Source organism: Lipophrys pholis, assembly GCF_963383615.2.
Source record: "Lipophrys pholis genome assembly, chromosome: 16".
In the NCBI taxonomy this organism is placed as follows: Eukaryota; Metazoa; Chordata; class Actinopteri; order Blenniiformes; family Blenniidae; genus Lipophrys; species Lipophrys pholis.
Genome location: NC_137634.1, coordinates 17,572,237 through 17,589,081, shown reverse-complemented (window position 1 = coordinate 17,589,081; position 16,845 = coordinate 17,572,237). Strand labels below are relative to the sequence as shown.

Here is a 16,845-nt window from a genome sequence, read left to right as displayed (position 1 = left end):
TTGCATAGTTTTGCTGGAAATATTGCTTGGAAGCTTGCCCATGTATCATTACTGGGGAATAAAAAAGGGACTCTGTTTTCTTCCAATGAGCCTGGTGTATTCTGTCCAGAACGATTAAACTGAATATTGTTCGTTTTCCTTTCTGTCTGTTTACTCGTTCAGACTATGGGCTTTACATCCACAGATGACAAACGACTCAATATTTGCATACTGTGAAAAAAAATTCCATATTTTATGTTATAGACCAAAGAGTTGTAAAAATGACTTTGGGATATCATGGTAATGGAAGAGAGGTTTTCAAAATTAGTCACGAAAGTTTGATATATTGGTCTGACTTATGTTTTCTCTATCCACGTTGTTCCAAGCAGCTATGGAAACGTGTCACTTTTTACGTGTGTTTTCTGCAGGCTGGGATATTCTAAAGCGCTTCACGTTTTACCACAGCAATTGTAAATTTACATCTGTTTCAGAAAGCTAATTTCTTCCAGATGTTTGTGGTTATTGCCGCCTTCCTTGTCCCCTTCCTCATTGTGCTGTCTTCCAACAATCCAATAGAAGCACATTGGCATGTTGCGTAGCTCTGCCAGAAGTATGATTATGATTTCCCATTCAGATGCCGCCTCTGTACTTTTCACCCCGGTCAGCTGTGAGAAGCTGTGCCTTTTTTTTTTTTTCATTTATTTATTTTTACTATTTTTTTCCACCAAAGTGTTGACAGAACGGATATCGGAGAATGCACAAACAAGCCCCGTGACATCCAGGCTGTATGATTTGTTGTGGAACGTGGTATCAAAATTGTTGCAGCTGTTGTAGATGGTGACAGTGAGTGACTCATTGAGCAAGAGTGTGTTACAACAGTAGCACTTGTCTGCTTCGCCTATAACACGTGCTGTTTTGGGAGTTGCAAGCGAAAGGAGTGCACTAACGGCACCAGAATCAGTCGCCGCCTCTCTGATTAGGGTTTGAAGCTTGGTCTGTGGAGTAATTTTGAGTACTGCTCCATTAAATGGTGATTGCAAATGTCTGCTGTACCCGGGGCTGTGAAAAATAAGCCAAACAAGCGATAACGAGATCGTTTTTAAGTCTTTTTGACAGGCTGTCAGGTGCAGGTGCAAGAGAAGTTTTCTGTTTAACTTCTAGATGGAAGATTGAAGATAGATTACTTCCTCAGATCAAATTCTGATTCATTGTCTCCCATTATCATCTCAAGTCTTTTTGCAACAAGTTGAGATTTTATGGCTCTTGCTTGGATGTGACTGCCGATGATGTGAAGCATCATGGCTCCAATCATATCAAAGTTGTTCTCACAAGTTTTCTTTTGTTTGTTTTGTTTTTGTGATCTCTCCGCTCTTTTCCCACTTTCTCATCGTCTAACCCACACTTCTCCTTTTCAACCTTTACGACTAACCAAACCCTTCACTTTCTCTCTCCCACATTCCTCCCCTCCTCCCCTCCTCCAGGCCACAGTCACCCCATGGACATGCCTGGCCGAGGTCTGCACGACGAGAGGGACAGCGGCATCGCCAGGTCAGGTAGGTTAATGAGGCTAGAAACCAAAGCCTGGATTGACCTCCGCTCGCGTGCCTTTCAGTGCGGCAGTTAAGCTTCAAATTGTTCCTGCGTTTGTCCAAAGAGGTCAAGAAACCGAACGTTGAGAGTATGTCAGGAACTTTTCTTTGTGCCACCCCATTTAATGCTGATACATCACAAGTTCCCACAAAAGTTTTCAACTCTGATCTTTAGAGTATGAACTGCACAGAACATAGTGTTTGAAAAAAAAAAACCCAACTAGATATTTGAGGCCGACAATGACGCGTGCAAGTTTCCATTCATTAAAAAGGTCACCCACGTGCTCCAGGAGACAATTCTTCCGATCTAGCCAGAGATCTATTGAGTGTGTGTTGCAGAAGAGGGTATTGGCTTGTTTACGGAGCTCTGTGGGCCCGGAAAACCTTGTCCTGTGAAACTGACCTCTGTGCAACCTGCCACCCCCTCTTATCCCCCTTTATACAAACACCACCATATCCCACTGGCATGGCTGGTACGAGGAGAATTGTGCTTTCTGCTCAAACATGGGTCACATGCAGAGGATTAAATATAGCGAGCTCTCAAAACCTGCTACTAGTAAATGAACTTCTAATTTGAGCCTCCTCCTCCTCCTCTCACATCTCCTCTTTCTCCACCTCCGCGCTGCAGTTAGGCTGGAGAGCTCTCTTTCTTTTTACTAATTCTGACACACACAATTACATATATAACGTGCTATACTCTCCAGTATTTATTTATTTTTTCTTCTGTTCTCCCTGAAGGCAATCATTCACCATATGCGGTCATCAGTCGATCACTCTTAAAATACGCACAAGATGACACTTAAAATCAATGATTCATGTGACCATTGATCAGTGCCTGCTGTTTGCGCTGTAAATAGCCCTGTGATCGGTGCTTGTATTCTGGGTGCGTAGGTTGACATTATCACGCCGCGCCTGTCGTGAAGCCCGGCCGTTCAACAAGCGCATCATGTGGCCGTGAGCTGGCTGGCTGATATTAGATCTCAGAGAAAATGTCTAGGCACCCAGTGTAGAAAACAAAGGAGAAGAAATGAAGTTATTCTTATTTTCTTTTTTGTTTCACTGTGGACACTTAATGTTTTGTCTTTGCTGGAGATCTGTTGGTTTGTGTGAGTGATGTGTCATTGAGAATGAGTAGCCCCACACACTTGTTGTCTGACTCAGTCTTGTCCTTTTGCTCTTTTGTCATCCACCATTCCTTCCATCTGTTCCCAACTCCCTTCTGTGTTCTTCCACCTCCTCCTCATCATCCCTCCTCTCTTGGTTTGTGTAACTGTTCTCTGTATTCATGCACCCCCCCCCACCCCTCTTGACACCCCGCCCCTCCAATCTGCCCTTTTAGCTTCTCTGAGCAGCCTGTTGATCACTCCCTTCCCGTCCCCTGGCTCCTCCTTGACCAGCAGCTGTGCGTCCAGCTACCAGCGTCGATGGCTTCGCAGTCAAACCACCAGCCTGGAAAACGGTGTTTTCCCCCGATGGTGAGATGTGTGCAAGCATGCATGCAGGCCAACACACTTTCAGATAGTTGCAGCTGTGTACATGTACAGCTGTGATTTGCAGAAACTGGAATATTTCTGCAAGCTGGGACAGGCAAATGGACAGTACAGTGTTCAATCACTTGTCAGTTCTTGGCAAGCCTCTAAAATGTCAGAAAATACTGGAAATGTCATTCCAACTTGGATAAGTCCGGAAAGATGGCGTCATAAGTCATTTTTCCTCAGCCACCATAAAATATTAATAAAAGAGGAGTGAATTGTGAAAGTTGAGATACGTTTTTAACCTTATTTTTGTATTTCATTTGAACATATTTCCTTGCTGATTGAGTGGCTTTTTATTGACTTATTAACTGTTTCAGCTATAAAACACACAAGACAGTTTTGCAGAATAAACAGTTTCCCCCACAGTGTACACACACATACACACACACACCCTTTGATCTATCTCCCCTGTTCAGGCCTCTGTGAAATTGATCTTGCAGGGACTTCCTCAGACTCCTCTTGTCAGCTGAGAAAATGGTCCACACTGCTGCTACGTGCTTAATAATTTTGTAATACAAACACAAACTCTCAGCACTGTGACTCTCCAGGATGCGGTGCTGGTCTGTAAACGCAGCTGTCCGTTTCTGCGTGCACTATTCCCTCAGGTTCAGCAGCATCTTGTTTATCTGCGACAGCTATAGAAATGGCCAGGATTCAAATTCTCTTCACATGCGTCCAATACCTCCGCAACCTTGAACAGGATAAGCGGTATAGAAGATGGATGGATGGACGTATCCAATACTCAGAAACCTGGTGACTTCTGAGTATCAGATACATGTGAAGACAATTCTTATTTATTTATTCAAATGTACAATAGTTTTACTTGAAAAACAGACCTATAGCAGTTGTCTGACTACTTTTGTGAGATTTCAGAAGGGAAGATGCTAAACGATTAACATTTTTGAGCTGTCGACATTCCCTACATTTCCCATCTCACGTTGCCTCCATGTGAACTCCTGTCATCATCAGGTCAGTGGAAGAGAGCTTCAACATGTCCGACGAAAGCGCCGGTCCGAGCCTCGGTGTGACTCGGAAGAAGAAAATCGCCATCGGGGTTATCTTCATGCTGTCTCACAACGTTGAGGAGAATAACCGCTTCCAGGATTTCTTTTTCTCGCACTTCCCGCTTTTTGAAAGCCACATGAACAAACTCAAGAGCGCCATCGAACAGGTAGATCAGTAAAAGTAATCTGTGCTTTGGGTTGGTGTTACCTTTCATTGTAGCAGTAAATCATGAATTGAACTGAAATGCAAACGTTATGTTTTCTATTTCTGTATTGATCATTTTGCAAGTTGGTCACTTAATGGTCATCCCTTGTATGTGTATTCACTGTGGCACACAGCTCTGGATTATTCCCTGTCCTCTGCCTGCCAGATGCCTAAAAGCGTGTTTGTGTTGTGTCATTCACAAGGCCATGAAGATGAGTCGACGATCAGCAGATGCCAGTCAAAGGGCTTTGGCTTACAGCCGAATGGTTGATGGACTCAATGAGTTCAGGTGAGGCGACAACTCGGTGACACAGGAAAGGAATGTCACGTGATCATTTATGCCATTACTATTAGAAGGCCAACATTTTCATAAATATCTTCCAGAAATGATTTGGAAACTAATTATAATCGAAGGAGCAGAATGTGACCTTTGTGCCACACGATCCTGATCCTTACATAATGATGCCTTGGGACCCCCACCACCACCACCCCACACCCCCACCCCCAAGTAAAACTACTTTTTACATAACAGATTTTAAATCAAGCTGTCACTGCTATTGACACATCTTTAATTCCAGTCTAGTCTTGTTTGTTACCGTACCTTTTTATCTCCCATCAAGTAGGTCACCGGGTGTTCATATTTGCCCGGTGTTATGGCGCTAACTTTTGGCTGGCTTTAATGACCCAAGACATTTTTTTAACATGCTTTTCATTCCAGACATTCTTTTTTTTTTTTTTAGCTAATGGGATACCAGCATGTCTATTTTGATACCAAGCAGCAGTTAAACTGTATTATCTTAGTAACTGAGCTTTTAAACCTGCAACGGTTTGTGTGAAAAAGTAACACGATTGTCATCCTGGTTTTAAAGGAGAATGTGTTTGACAAATATAATTGACGGGCACCTGATCGTGGTCACTTTGTATTCTAACTGACATGCTTTAAAAAGTTGTTGCAGTTGTTTTGTGTCGGTTTGAATCAGCTTCATGGCCAGTCATGTAACTCAGCTGAGGTGAAGTGATTCTCTTCTTCTTGTCTGACAACTGATGCAGTGTGCTCAGGTGTCCCAACAATCAATTATTAACGTACACTCACCTTTATTTGTGGGGAGTATGTCAAGCAGATAGTTTCTGCTTTATTTAAAACAATGATTTATTTATTTATTTATTTTTTCGTTTTTTTGTTACTCCTTGACACTTTGATGTTAAAATACAAGGGCAAACGTTGCCTTTCCAACCTGAAAACCACATATGTTGCACAATAACTGCCGTTACTTCTCAATTCTGCCATTTTTATCTCTTCCGCCTAAAGAGGATGTTTCAGTTGTACACTTCAAAGAAACATCACTTCCTGGAACGATCTGTCACTTCTTTCTAAAGACACAAAATATAAGATCATAAATTGATGCCGAGTAGGATTTATGATTGCATTTATGAGCATGTGTGCAGGCGTGGGAAATTCTTGCTCGCGTTGTACGGTTGATACTTACCCACACATGCTTTATGGGAGAGTGCTCTCATGCCTGTCCTCACCACGGCTTTCACTTGCCTCACGCACACGCTGGCAGTCGGTTCCCTGTTTGAGGTTTCCTCCTTGCTGCAGTCATATGCCTGTTGGCAGCCGTCCACGGCAACCCAAGCCTCTCCAGCAGCAACCCTATCTACCTCGGACACTGGTCACGAGCACCAGAATAGTAAATAATATGCAAGTGCCAGCAGGAGGAATGCAACGGCTCAGGACTGACAATATCTGTAAAATCTCACCTTCAGACAGCAGCTAAATTTAAAGGTAAACCACCTTTGCCATTCAGGGCTTTGACTTCATGGAAGCTTACAGGAGGAAAATGGAAGAAATGCCTTTGACGTAGTCGCAGGGTGGGCACACACACACACACACACACACACACACACACACACACACACACACACACACACACACACACACACACACACACACACACACACACACACACACACACACACACACACACACACACACACACACACACACACACACACACACACACACACACACACACACAGACTTGCTCAGAAAGATAAGCTGTGCATGTAGCGGAGGCATGTGTGCATAAGTAATAAAAGCCTATATTAGGGTTGTGTTAAGGTTTGAGCTCGAGAGGCGCAAAACACTTAAGATGCTGGGGTTAGAAGTCTAATTCCCTATTTACCCACAGTGACATAATTTCAGTTGCACGAAGTCGACATGCAAAATCAGTGTGTCGAGCACTTTCATGCCACAGGAATGGTTTAGTTTGATCAGAAACATTGAAATGATGGTGGTGAAAGGATTATTATAGCAGCCTGTTAGAAAGTCCGTATATTTTAAAACAATGACATCTTTCACCGCCGTGAAACTCTTAAGAGGCATCCATCCATACATGTTTCATATTTTCCAGTTGACTGAGCAAAGGCAGAATAAATCCACAACAGGCTGTTATTCAATCATAGAGCAAACACACAGCGGCACACACATGTTCGCTCTTCCAGGCGACTTGTAGACAACTATTGACCTTAAGTGCATGTTTTGTAGACTGAATAGAAAACCGCCATCCCCGCTGGGAAGAACATACTCAATACAAAAAGGCCTCCACCCGACTCAAGGCGAAGATAGTCTTTCTGTGAGGCGAGAGCGCTAACCACGACACCACCCTGCGGCTCTGATAAGAAGAATCTAGAATCAAAATATTTTACAGAATTGCACAACCTGTCTTGCACTTATTCATGTCTACAAGAGACTCTTTAAAAGTCTGATCTAATGGCACTGAAGAACGAATAAAAAGTCATAAAGGGGTCAGGAATATTTGAATTGTTGCCCTTCATAGTGAAGTAATTTAAATCTGGCTCCTAAGCCAGACGCATCAGTTGAATCTCACAGCCATGCACTTTAAAGTTCACCTGAACAGCTGCAGGAGAGACACAGAGACTAGATTTCCTCATTCATTTGGGAAGTACTCGGCCTGAAGCCCAGTGGTGGGCTCTCAGCAGACAAATGTCCCCCAGACACAGCGGGGTCAAGCAGGGATTAAAAAGACTGCTGATACTTAGGAATGAATAAAGCATTATTAGGGTCATTTGATGCTGTAGTACATGACTGATTATCTCTGCTGCCCTGCTGACAAACAGATGTAAGGAGAGGTGTCGGGTTGCATAAAGTGTATCCTGGTTTACCCTGCTGGTTCCTATAAGTCTGTAACAAGTCATCAGGAGTTTGATCACTTAGAAATGTTGCTATCTAATGGGAAAGTTGTTGTACATTGTGTACACATGTACATTAAAGGGAAGCATCTTAGTAAAAAAAACAACAACAAAACCCCTTCAAAACCGCATATTAATTAATTAGGTGTTGTTTTGTTCGTTTCTTCCCGTCAAGCGAGACACGAAACAATACAGCTGTTCTAGTTTTCGTTCATCCTAAACCAACCACATCAGTGGACCTGTTGTGAAATTCCCTTTTGCTTTGTAAAGAACTGTGTTTTCTCCGAATGCAACACGTATGCATCCTTTCCGTCTCTGAATCCTTTATAGGTCAGCCAGGTTGTGGGTTTATTGCAGAATTAACCTTGTTTACAACCTGCGATCTCCAGCAGTGTGCAGTGAGGCTAAATCATGCAAACTGCACAGGGTTTTTATTTCACACCAGCAGGACCTGCAGGTCTCGTGACGGATCACCTGGGGTGGGAGCAGCTGGTTGCAATTTCTCTGACCGAGCTGGATTTCCTGCACACTGCGATGGGCATTCGGTTTATGTGTTTGCAGTGGAAGACAAGCGCGCATAGAAATGAACTTTAAACATCCGATGGTCTCATAAAAACGCTCGCCTCCTTTTTATGTCGCCTGTTCAGCTTTGTGCTTTCTAACTCGGGAGATAGCAGCTGCAGACCATATTTAAATGCGACTCGAAAGCCCTGATTCTCCACATTTCTTGGGTCTGTGGAGACCCCCCCCCCCCTCTGCCTGTGTCAAAGCTTGGCCCCTGGCCGAGACATGCTAACCAATGGGCCCCACGCTCCATGGAAACTCCACTCCTTCTCAGTGTCTCAATGGACAAATGCCCCAACTCAGCCACATACAGATGGATATACACACTGTACAGGCTCAGCCGTCAAGAATGTGTGTGTGCGTGAGTTTGAGTGCACGCAAGGTCGTCAAACACACACACACACACACACACACACACACGCACACACACGCACACACACACACACACACACACACACACACACACACACACACACACACACACACACACACACACACACACACACACACACACACACACACACACACACACAAAACAAGGGTCTCCCTTGGCCTCGTTGCAGACAGCAAAGCTCTGTTAACTGAGATCTCTTTTGTTTACCCTGAGAGACAATAACGCGTCTGTTCTGTCTGTCTGTTTTCTCCTTTTCCCCCTCGTTCCCCTTTCATTTTTGCTCTCTCCCCGCCCTCTCCCCCTTTTCATCCCTCCATCCTCCGCTGTACCTCGTCTCCAGGATGACCATCTGCGACCTGTACACCATGCCGCGGGTGGCCGAGCCCGTCTGGCTGACCATGATGTCCGGAGCGTCGGAGAAGAACCAGCTGTGCGGTCACTTCATGAGGGAGTTCTCCTTGTTGATGGAGCAGGCCTCCAAGAACCAGTTGAGTGTCTTTCTAGACTCGCGGCAGGTTTCATGCGATATCTGAAGGGGTCACGCAAGATCACCAATGCGACTTACATCTTCTTTCTTCGTAGTTGTTTGCTTGTGCTTCAGCCACAAGCTTATTGACAGACATTCACTTGCTGATTTCCCCACATTGTTCATTCTCCCTCATACAAACCCCCTTTTTTATGCTTAAACACACACACACACACACACACACACACACACACACACACACACACACACACACACACACACACACACACACACACACACACACACACACACACTGTGAATGTTTCACCCTCTTTTCAATTATTTATTTGCCTCAAAAGGAGCTGTGAATGAGGAGCTCCCCGTCTGTCTCTAACGGCTTATTGTTGCTGTCACAAAGCCACGACGCACCACGATGAACTCTACATGTATGAGTTGGTAGCAAGGCGGAGAGTGAACAGACACTACTCATATTCATCGCACTTCATTTCAGTGTACTTGTGACGCTGAACTCCTTTTTCACAAGAATAGAATTCTCTGACACACTGTTTCAGCATCACTTCCTACTTGGGGTCATTTTTCCAAAATTCTTTAAAACGACTGTCATGTGACTGCGGTACATGCTGTTGACTCATATAAAAAGCGCCATGTCTCCATGGAAACCGAAATTGTCACAGCGTCACAAGATATGCTTTCCGAGTTATCTCGTTGGTGACTGATACTGTGGCAGACACAACTGTGCTCTGGTACATGATTGAACTCGACTCACGGGACAGTGTTGAATCATAAGACAGGAAGGGAAGTAGACACTTGTGGTAAGAAATGAGAAGTGAATCATGCTAATGGAGCGTGTGTGTGTGTGTGTGTGTGTGTGTGTGTGTGTGCTTTTGTGTTCATGCATTCCTGTGCGTGTGTGTGTGTGTGTGTGTGTGTGTGTGTAATTTGTGTCATTTCAACGTCGGCAAAGAAAAGTTTTCTATAGTTGAAGCGAGTTTCACCTGACTAAACAAGGTCAGGAGGGAAACCGACTAAAGATGGACGTGCAGCTTTGTATTGCTTTCGTCTCCCTTCTCACCGAGCCGTGTCTGATCTTTCAGATTCCTTCCCGCGTTATTGACGGCCGTCCTGACCAACCACCTGGCCTGGGTTCCCACCGTCATGCCGAACGGGCAGCCCCCGATTAAAATCTTCCTGGAGAAACACTCGTCTCAGAGCGTGGACATGCTGGCAAAGACGCACCCTTACAACCCGCTCTGGGCACAGCTAGGTAAGACGGCCACACGCACAGGGAGTCAACCGGGTGGTTGATTTGTTTGCACTCTGTCGACGCAGCCCAGTGGAAAGTAAGTGAATAGCAGCAGCTTCACCTGCTCTACATATTGGCAGACACATGTCGTGGTCGAACATTACCGTGTGAGGACAAGTTTGGACTCTTACGCTCTCTCCGACTTGCATCTCACAAAGTCTTCCCTCGCTGTCGTGTCGCTGAGTTTGCCGGTTGTTCGGGCGTGATTTGTTTCCTTTAGTCGTGTTTAAAACGCCTCTGCAGCAGCATGTAACTCGAGACGAAAGGTAAACACGGAGTTGTTCCGCACCAGTGGAATTCCAAAGATATATTCATGTGGGAATAACTTGCTCGTGTGTGAACATTTGCAGTTGATTTATAGAATATAGGAAAGGGATACCCTGTAAATGCATGGTCAGAAAGAAATCATCAGGCTTGTGTTGAGTTCTCCAGAAGTGAACCTCAAATGACATAGGAAGCATTTCCAAAGTGGGTTAATCACGCCACCTAGTGTTCGGAAGTCAGACCTGCGTTCAGTATAGATTTAACTCTTTCTAAGCCAATCACTTCAGTACTTGGTATTGTTGAAGGATATTTTAAGAGAGGTCTCACAATTTTACATACATTTCTTACTGTATTTTCTAGAAGGTTATCTGATAATCTTATGGCCTACTGTCCTACAATATCATGAAGAAATTCCAATAAATATGTCTTACTTACAGCTTAAAATTACAGCTTAAAATTTAAAGCGTCGCCTGAACAGAACCGTGTTTATATGATTACGAGAAGTACAAAGTTGAAGTATCATGCCTGATCATAAATTCCAGGAATAATCCAACTCAATGTTTAAAACAACCAGTCAATCGTAGAGTCCGTGACCGTCATCAATGTGTTAATGTGAGCGAGGGGCAAAAAAAAAAAAGCAGAATGTGTGTGATAAATGCTTAACTTGAAAAAAGACCAAATGAAAGACGGACATCTTAGTTGTGATCTCATAAATGTCTGAGTGCGCATCAGTGTGACGGCTCTGACAAGCTGATGCTTTTTTCGTCAGGTGACCTGTACGGAGCCATCGGGTCTCCGGTGCGGCTGTCAAGAACAGTGGTGGTCGGCCGCAGACAAGAGCTGGTTCAGAGGCTCCTCTACGTCCTCACCTACTTCATCCGCTGCTCGGAGCTCCTGGAGACCCACATGCTGGACAGCGCCGAGGACGAGGCCATCGTCATGCCCGGCTCGCTCATCACCACCTCGCTGCGGAAGGGAGAGGTGGAGGAGTCGGACTACGTCCTAGTCACCGTCCACAAACCCAGCGGGGACTACCTGTCCCAGGGGACCCAGAGCCAGCAGACCGAGGCTGAGGACAGCAGCTACCCTTCAGACAACAGCCTCCCGAGCAGCACGTGCACCGACAACGAGGCCGAGCTCAGTACGGGGAACGCGCCCCGGGAGGAAGATGAGGACGACGAGGATGAGGAAGACGAGGAGGACAGCAGTGAGAGTCATGGATCGAGGAGCAGCGTGCTTCAGACGGATCAGAGTCAGGATATCAGGACTGCAGAAGCAGGTGAGAGGGAGACGGCGGAGCTGCACAAGGAGTCCAGCAGCCCGCTGGCCACAGAGGCCCGGCTGGAGACGGTGCTGCGCGTCGGCTCCGCCTCCCCCAGGGCGCAACTCTGCGTGCTGGATACAGAGGCCAAGGGCGGCCTGAAACTCATCGTTCCATCCGTACCCACAACGCCGGCATCGAGTCCGTCCTTGAGTCCCGTCAGCACCTCTGGAGCTGAGGTCTGGGCTGATTCAGCATCAGCGACTCAGCCCTGCAACATTCTGCCTGCTCGGCCTTTAGGGATCCCTCTGGAGAAGAAGCCTCCAGATAAGAACGTGGCCGCTGCTGTTCCAGTACCTGGAATGTCGGGAAACACAGTGACGGGGCCCATGACAAAAGTCACCTTCCTCATTGGAGACTCCATGTCTCCTGAATCGGACACCGAGAGCCGCAGAAGGAAGGTGGAGGAGGAATTCAAAAAGCACAAGAAACACCTCAAGGACAAATCTCCGCTTCAACATTATCAACAGCAAGCGCAGCAGCTGCAGAGAGGAGCCGACTCCAAGACCAGCAGCACCAGTGCAACAGAGGACCAAAGCAAACCGACCAAGGCGGCTCCAGCTCTGCAGCGGGTCTCCAGCAAAATGCCCCAGTGGAGCTTGAACTGTGTCGACCATTTCGATGAGTATTTTAACCAGGAGAACCCTGTGGAGACGAGGACTATAGACGACGTGGCCAAGCAGCAGGAGGCCAGTACCACACACAGTGCGCACAAAGACACGCCCGGCCCTTTAAGGGTCCCCCAGCATCATGACCTGGGAGAGCCCAAATACTGTAGAGCAGGCAGAGGTCAGAGTTCAGGCCCTTGTTTGGGTTCAGGTAGTGTCGAGTTAGGGTCCAGCAGGAAGGGAGACCTTTTGTTGGCCGTTCAGAGGAGGTGCCGGTGCGAATCCACAGACTCGTCCGACACCTGCCGCTGCAGGATCTGTCCTGCTGAGCAGGATAAGAATCTTGCCTTGTCGGGCCCTACTTCCCAGGATGGAAGCGGCGACAGCAAAGAGGACCAAAAGGGCAAAACGGGGCCCGTCAACGACTGGGAGATACCGCGCAACGAGAGCTCAGACAGTGCACTGGGTGACAGTGAGAGCGAGGAGACGGAGGACTGGCAGGAGGAAGTTCTTGTCCCCTTCCCCGGGTGAGTGGACGAAGCACAGACACAAGACCTCATGAACCTCGTCATCTTCGTCATACATTTGGAAATGAAGTAAGCGTATCGTTCTTTTTTTTTTTTTTTTTCCAAATTTGATTTGTAGGTCAAAGCTAGTGGAGAACTACTCCAAGCCGAGCATCGCCAACTTTGGCCGGTCTCTGTTCGGAGGCTACTGCCCCACCTACGTGCCAGACTTTGTACTGCATGGGATGCCCAGTGATGAGAAGCTACGGCAGAGCCTCATGACTGAACTGACCCATGCTGTTCAGGTAAAGGAACACCTTTCTTCTTTTTTTACCAAAGCAAAATACTGCATATTTGCAGTATGTAGAAAAAGGCATATCTTGTTTTAAAATGTCTTTTTTTTTTATGTATTGACTTTAATAACAAGTCATCTCATATTTTACTACATACCGTTTTATCATTCATGTCCCTAAACTCCATTTCCGTCTTTGTCCTGTTGCAGCATCCAGTGTTGGATGAGCCCATAGCCGAGGCCGTCTGCATTGTCGCAGACACAGACAAGTGGTCGGTGCAGGTAGCCAGCAGTCAGCGGCGGGCCACCGACGTCAGCAAGCTGGGGAAGGAAGTCCTGGTGTCCAGTCTGGTTTCCAGTTTACTACAGTCCACTCACCAGCTGTACAAGCTCAACCTCTCACCCAACTTTGTACGTCGTTACCCGTATTTGATTCTACTCGCAGAAAGAAAAAAAAAGAACCCCACTCGGTTGTGTTTTGCTCACCACGCTGTTCTTTTTGTCTCTCCTCTCTTCAGTGTATCATGCACCTAGAAGATCGGCTACAAGAGATCTACTTTAAGAGCAAGATGCTTGCTGAGTATTTGAAGGGCCAGACGAGAGTCCATGTGAAAGAACTGGGCATGGTGTTAGGGTAAGCAGAGTTTTGAAGCTCTTCGAGGGACACTTGTATCACATTAAGTGCTGTTTTAACCCTATGGCGTGTACGCTGGATGATATTGTGCATCCTCAGTATTTAACAATCTTTAATTGCATCGGGTTCGGATTCTCCTCTTCTAATTTGAAGCAATATTTTTTCTTTCTTAACTTATCGAGAACCGTGTTCTGCTGTCGTTGCAGGATCGAATCCAGTGACCTCCCGCTGTTGGCAGCGGTGGCCAGCACTCACTCCCCCTACGTGGCCCAGATCTTACTATGAGACTGTCCCCACGCCACGCCGGCCGACAAGGGGTCGGCTGTCGGCGCTCCTCAGCCGACCCCCGACCCGGATCTGTGAGCAGTGCTCGTCTTTACGGACCACAGTCACAGCTGGAGCCTGACCCTTTCTGCTGTGGCTGCTCAAAACTGGAGCAATGTCGATGTTCCACCACAAGGTGGAGCCAGAGACCCACAGACAAACCCGGAAACGACCTTCTCCCGTTTGAATGTTGCTTCTTTTTTTTTTTTTTTTTAAAAACGTGACTCTTATTTTTGGACACATAAGCCAAAGACTTAATTTTTTTTTTTCCTGGTGAGAATGAAAAATTTCAATAATGGATTTAGTTTCTTCATCTGCTTTTTTTTTTTTTTTTTTCTTTTCTCCTGTACAATCCTAAACGCAAGTCATACAAAACAAAAGGACTACAAGTTTAAAAGACATTTTCTAAACATCGCTACGAGGTGAATATCACTATGAACGTTATCAATCTCATGCCAATTTAATTTTTGGAATTTTTGATCTTGTCATGTATTTGTTTACAAGCCAAATTCCCCCGACACGTCTCAACAAATCCGATTTTTTTTATTTATTTATTTTTGCCTGTGCCCACCTGATCATTGGTGTGACACTTGGGCCTATGGGTAATCTAACTCGCCATTTTTCATTGGACAGACTAGTTTTTAAATGTCTAAAATTGGCTTTGACATTCTTACCATCGGTACAGCACTACCTCAGATCTTCATAAGGGCAGTGAGACACCCGCACTCATTGACAGCTGCCCCAAAATAAAACCCTGAGGTCATCTTTCTATAATGTTTTAATCAGAGGAATGTCAACTGTGCAGACTCAATGCTGTGTTCTTTAGAAAAAGAAAAAAAAGGGAAGGCTGTTTAATTCCTGTGAACGCTCGATGTGATGACGGACGGTCCCTTTATACTGTGGAAAATCTAAAACCTGCATCAGCTACATATATTTTACAACCAAAATGCTGAGATATTTTCACACTTTTATAGCTTGGCCACCTTTATACAAATGTTTACGGCTTCGGCGAAGAGGATGAGTGGAGGAGCACAGTCGGCCTTATGGTGGATGTGTTTGTGTCAGCTAATGCGATGTTAGAGCTCGTTTCTGTGATAGTTTAACACACAAAATCTAAATAGGACTTTTTCTTCTTCTTTTTTTTTTTTTTCATCCCCTCATTGGCAGTCTCAGATAAGCAGGGTGCGATTTATTGCTTTGGGGTTCAGCGGCTGCTTCTTCAATTGGCACAAACTCTTATTCACATGACTACTTTTTGTTATGTTGACAGCGTAAGAAGTATGTGACCTTATGTTTGCCGGTTAACGAATGTATCTTGATGGAAGAACTTTATTTTTTCACAGATTGTCATGTTTGAATCCTACATTTCCACAAATCTTAATTTAAAGTTTTTTTTTATTTTTATTTTTTATAAAAAACCAGCCCGCTAGAGGCTCCAATCTGGAGCTTGGGTTTTTTGTGACTCCATAGAGATTTTCGATCATGTCGACTCAGCGCTGCATCGAAAATAAACTTTACAATTTTAATTTAAAGGGTATTAAGGCACTATTCATTTTAGCGCTCCGGCCCACCCGAGATGAACCTGACCCCTTTGTGGCCACCGAATTGGAATGTGCTTCAGGGCTCGCAATTTGACACCAGCCTCATAGTCTTATTAACTGCCGCTTTGCTCCGTAACGAGATCACATGTAGAAATTCGTGATCAGACGTGTCGATTTAACGTTCAGGTCCCCCCGTTTAAGATGAGGTTGAATGCGTCTCAGGTGGTTAAAAAGGAGCAGCTGGCACCTTTAGCCTGGAGAACCGGACAAGGATTTCATATGGACTCAAATCGCACCCTGTGTATAATCCAAGTCTTAACGCATCACCGGCTTCTGGAAAACTGTCTAGAATGGATATTTACATGCTTGTTACTGTAATGAAAGATGCTCCGCTATATCAGCCTACATTTTGTACAACCCAGCCATTATGTTTTTCTTTTTTTTTTTTCAAAAAAGGTATGACTTTATATCTTTTTCCTCTTTGTATATGAGTAAATTATTTAGTTGCCCATTGTAAAGCGTTAATGGTTTGTGTAAACTGTACATACTCCAGTTTTATTTCCATGTATTTGTACAGAATTGTCTTTTATGAATTGTCTTTTCAAATAATTCTTTTTTTTTTCCCAATTTTATGGGAACGTTGTGCAATAAAGATGCTGATGTTGAACTTGGTGGTGTGTGTTTTAACTAACTCACATCAAAAGAAAAGGAGGAGGGAAAAGACGTTTAAAAAAATCTCGTTTGAACATGAAATCATTTTTTGGGGTAAGTGGATAAACAAGAAAGCAAGGAGCAGAGGTGAGGGGAAGATCTTTTGAAGAGTTCACCACTTGTTTTGTTTTAGAAGTTATTACATTTAGAAATAAGCTTCACATTTCAGATCAGTAGATCGTTTCTCCTCTCTGTCCCCACAAAGACTTGGGAAAAAAAAACCACGACGGCATAATTTGTGGATGTCTCTCTATTTCCAGTTAAATTTACTAAGCAAATCGAGTGTTTCTTCCATTTTCTTTCCTTAATTATCAAATCACACCGTTTAGAAGTAATGTGTCCCTTCACAATCAACCCACTGGAGTTAAACG

The 16,845-nt window shown here is 45.0% G+C and overlaps 1 protein-coding gene across 2 annotated transcripts in view; it reads left to right on the top strand.

Annotated features, from left to right (window-relative positions):
* Window positions 1–16,428, top strand: part of fnip1 (folliculin interacting protein 1) — a 33,127-nt gene extending 16,699 nt beyond the window's left edge. For both annotated transcript variants that reach the window (XM_080482793.1, XM_080482794.1), the window contains 11 exons: window positions 1,461–1,532; window positions 2,908–3,043; window positions 4,073–4,274; window positions 4,516–4,601; window positions 8,824–8,970; window positions 10,065–10,234; window positions 11,307–12,993; window positions 13,112–13,277; window positions 13,475–13,675; window positions 13,783–13,898; window positions 14,105–16,428. In XM_080482793.1, the coding sequence (XP_080338919.1) occupies window positions 1,461–1,532; window positions 2,908–3,043; window positions 4,073–4,274; window positions 4,516–4,601; window positions 8,824–8,970; window positions 10,065–10,234; window positions 11,307–12,993; window positions 13,112–13,277; window positions 13,475–13,675; window positions 13,783–13,898; window positions 14,105–14,183 (3,062 nt within the window). In that variant the 3' untranslated portion in view covers window positions 14,184–16,428. The remainder of the gene's footprint in view (window positions 1–1,460; window positions 1,533–2,907; window positions 3,044–4,072; window positions 4,275–4,515; window positions 4,602–8,823; window positions 8,971–10,064; window positions 10,235–11,306; window positions 12,994–13,111; window positions 13,278–13,474; window positions 13,676–13,782; window positions 13,899–14,104) is intronic.
* The last annotated feature ends 417 nt before the right edge of the window (window positions 16,429–16,845 follow it).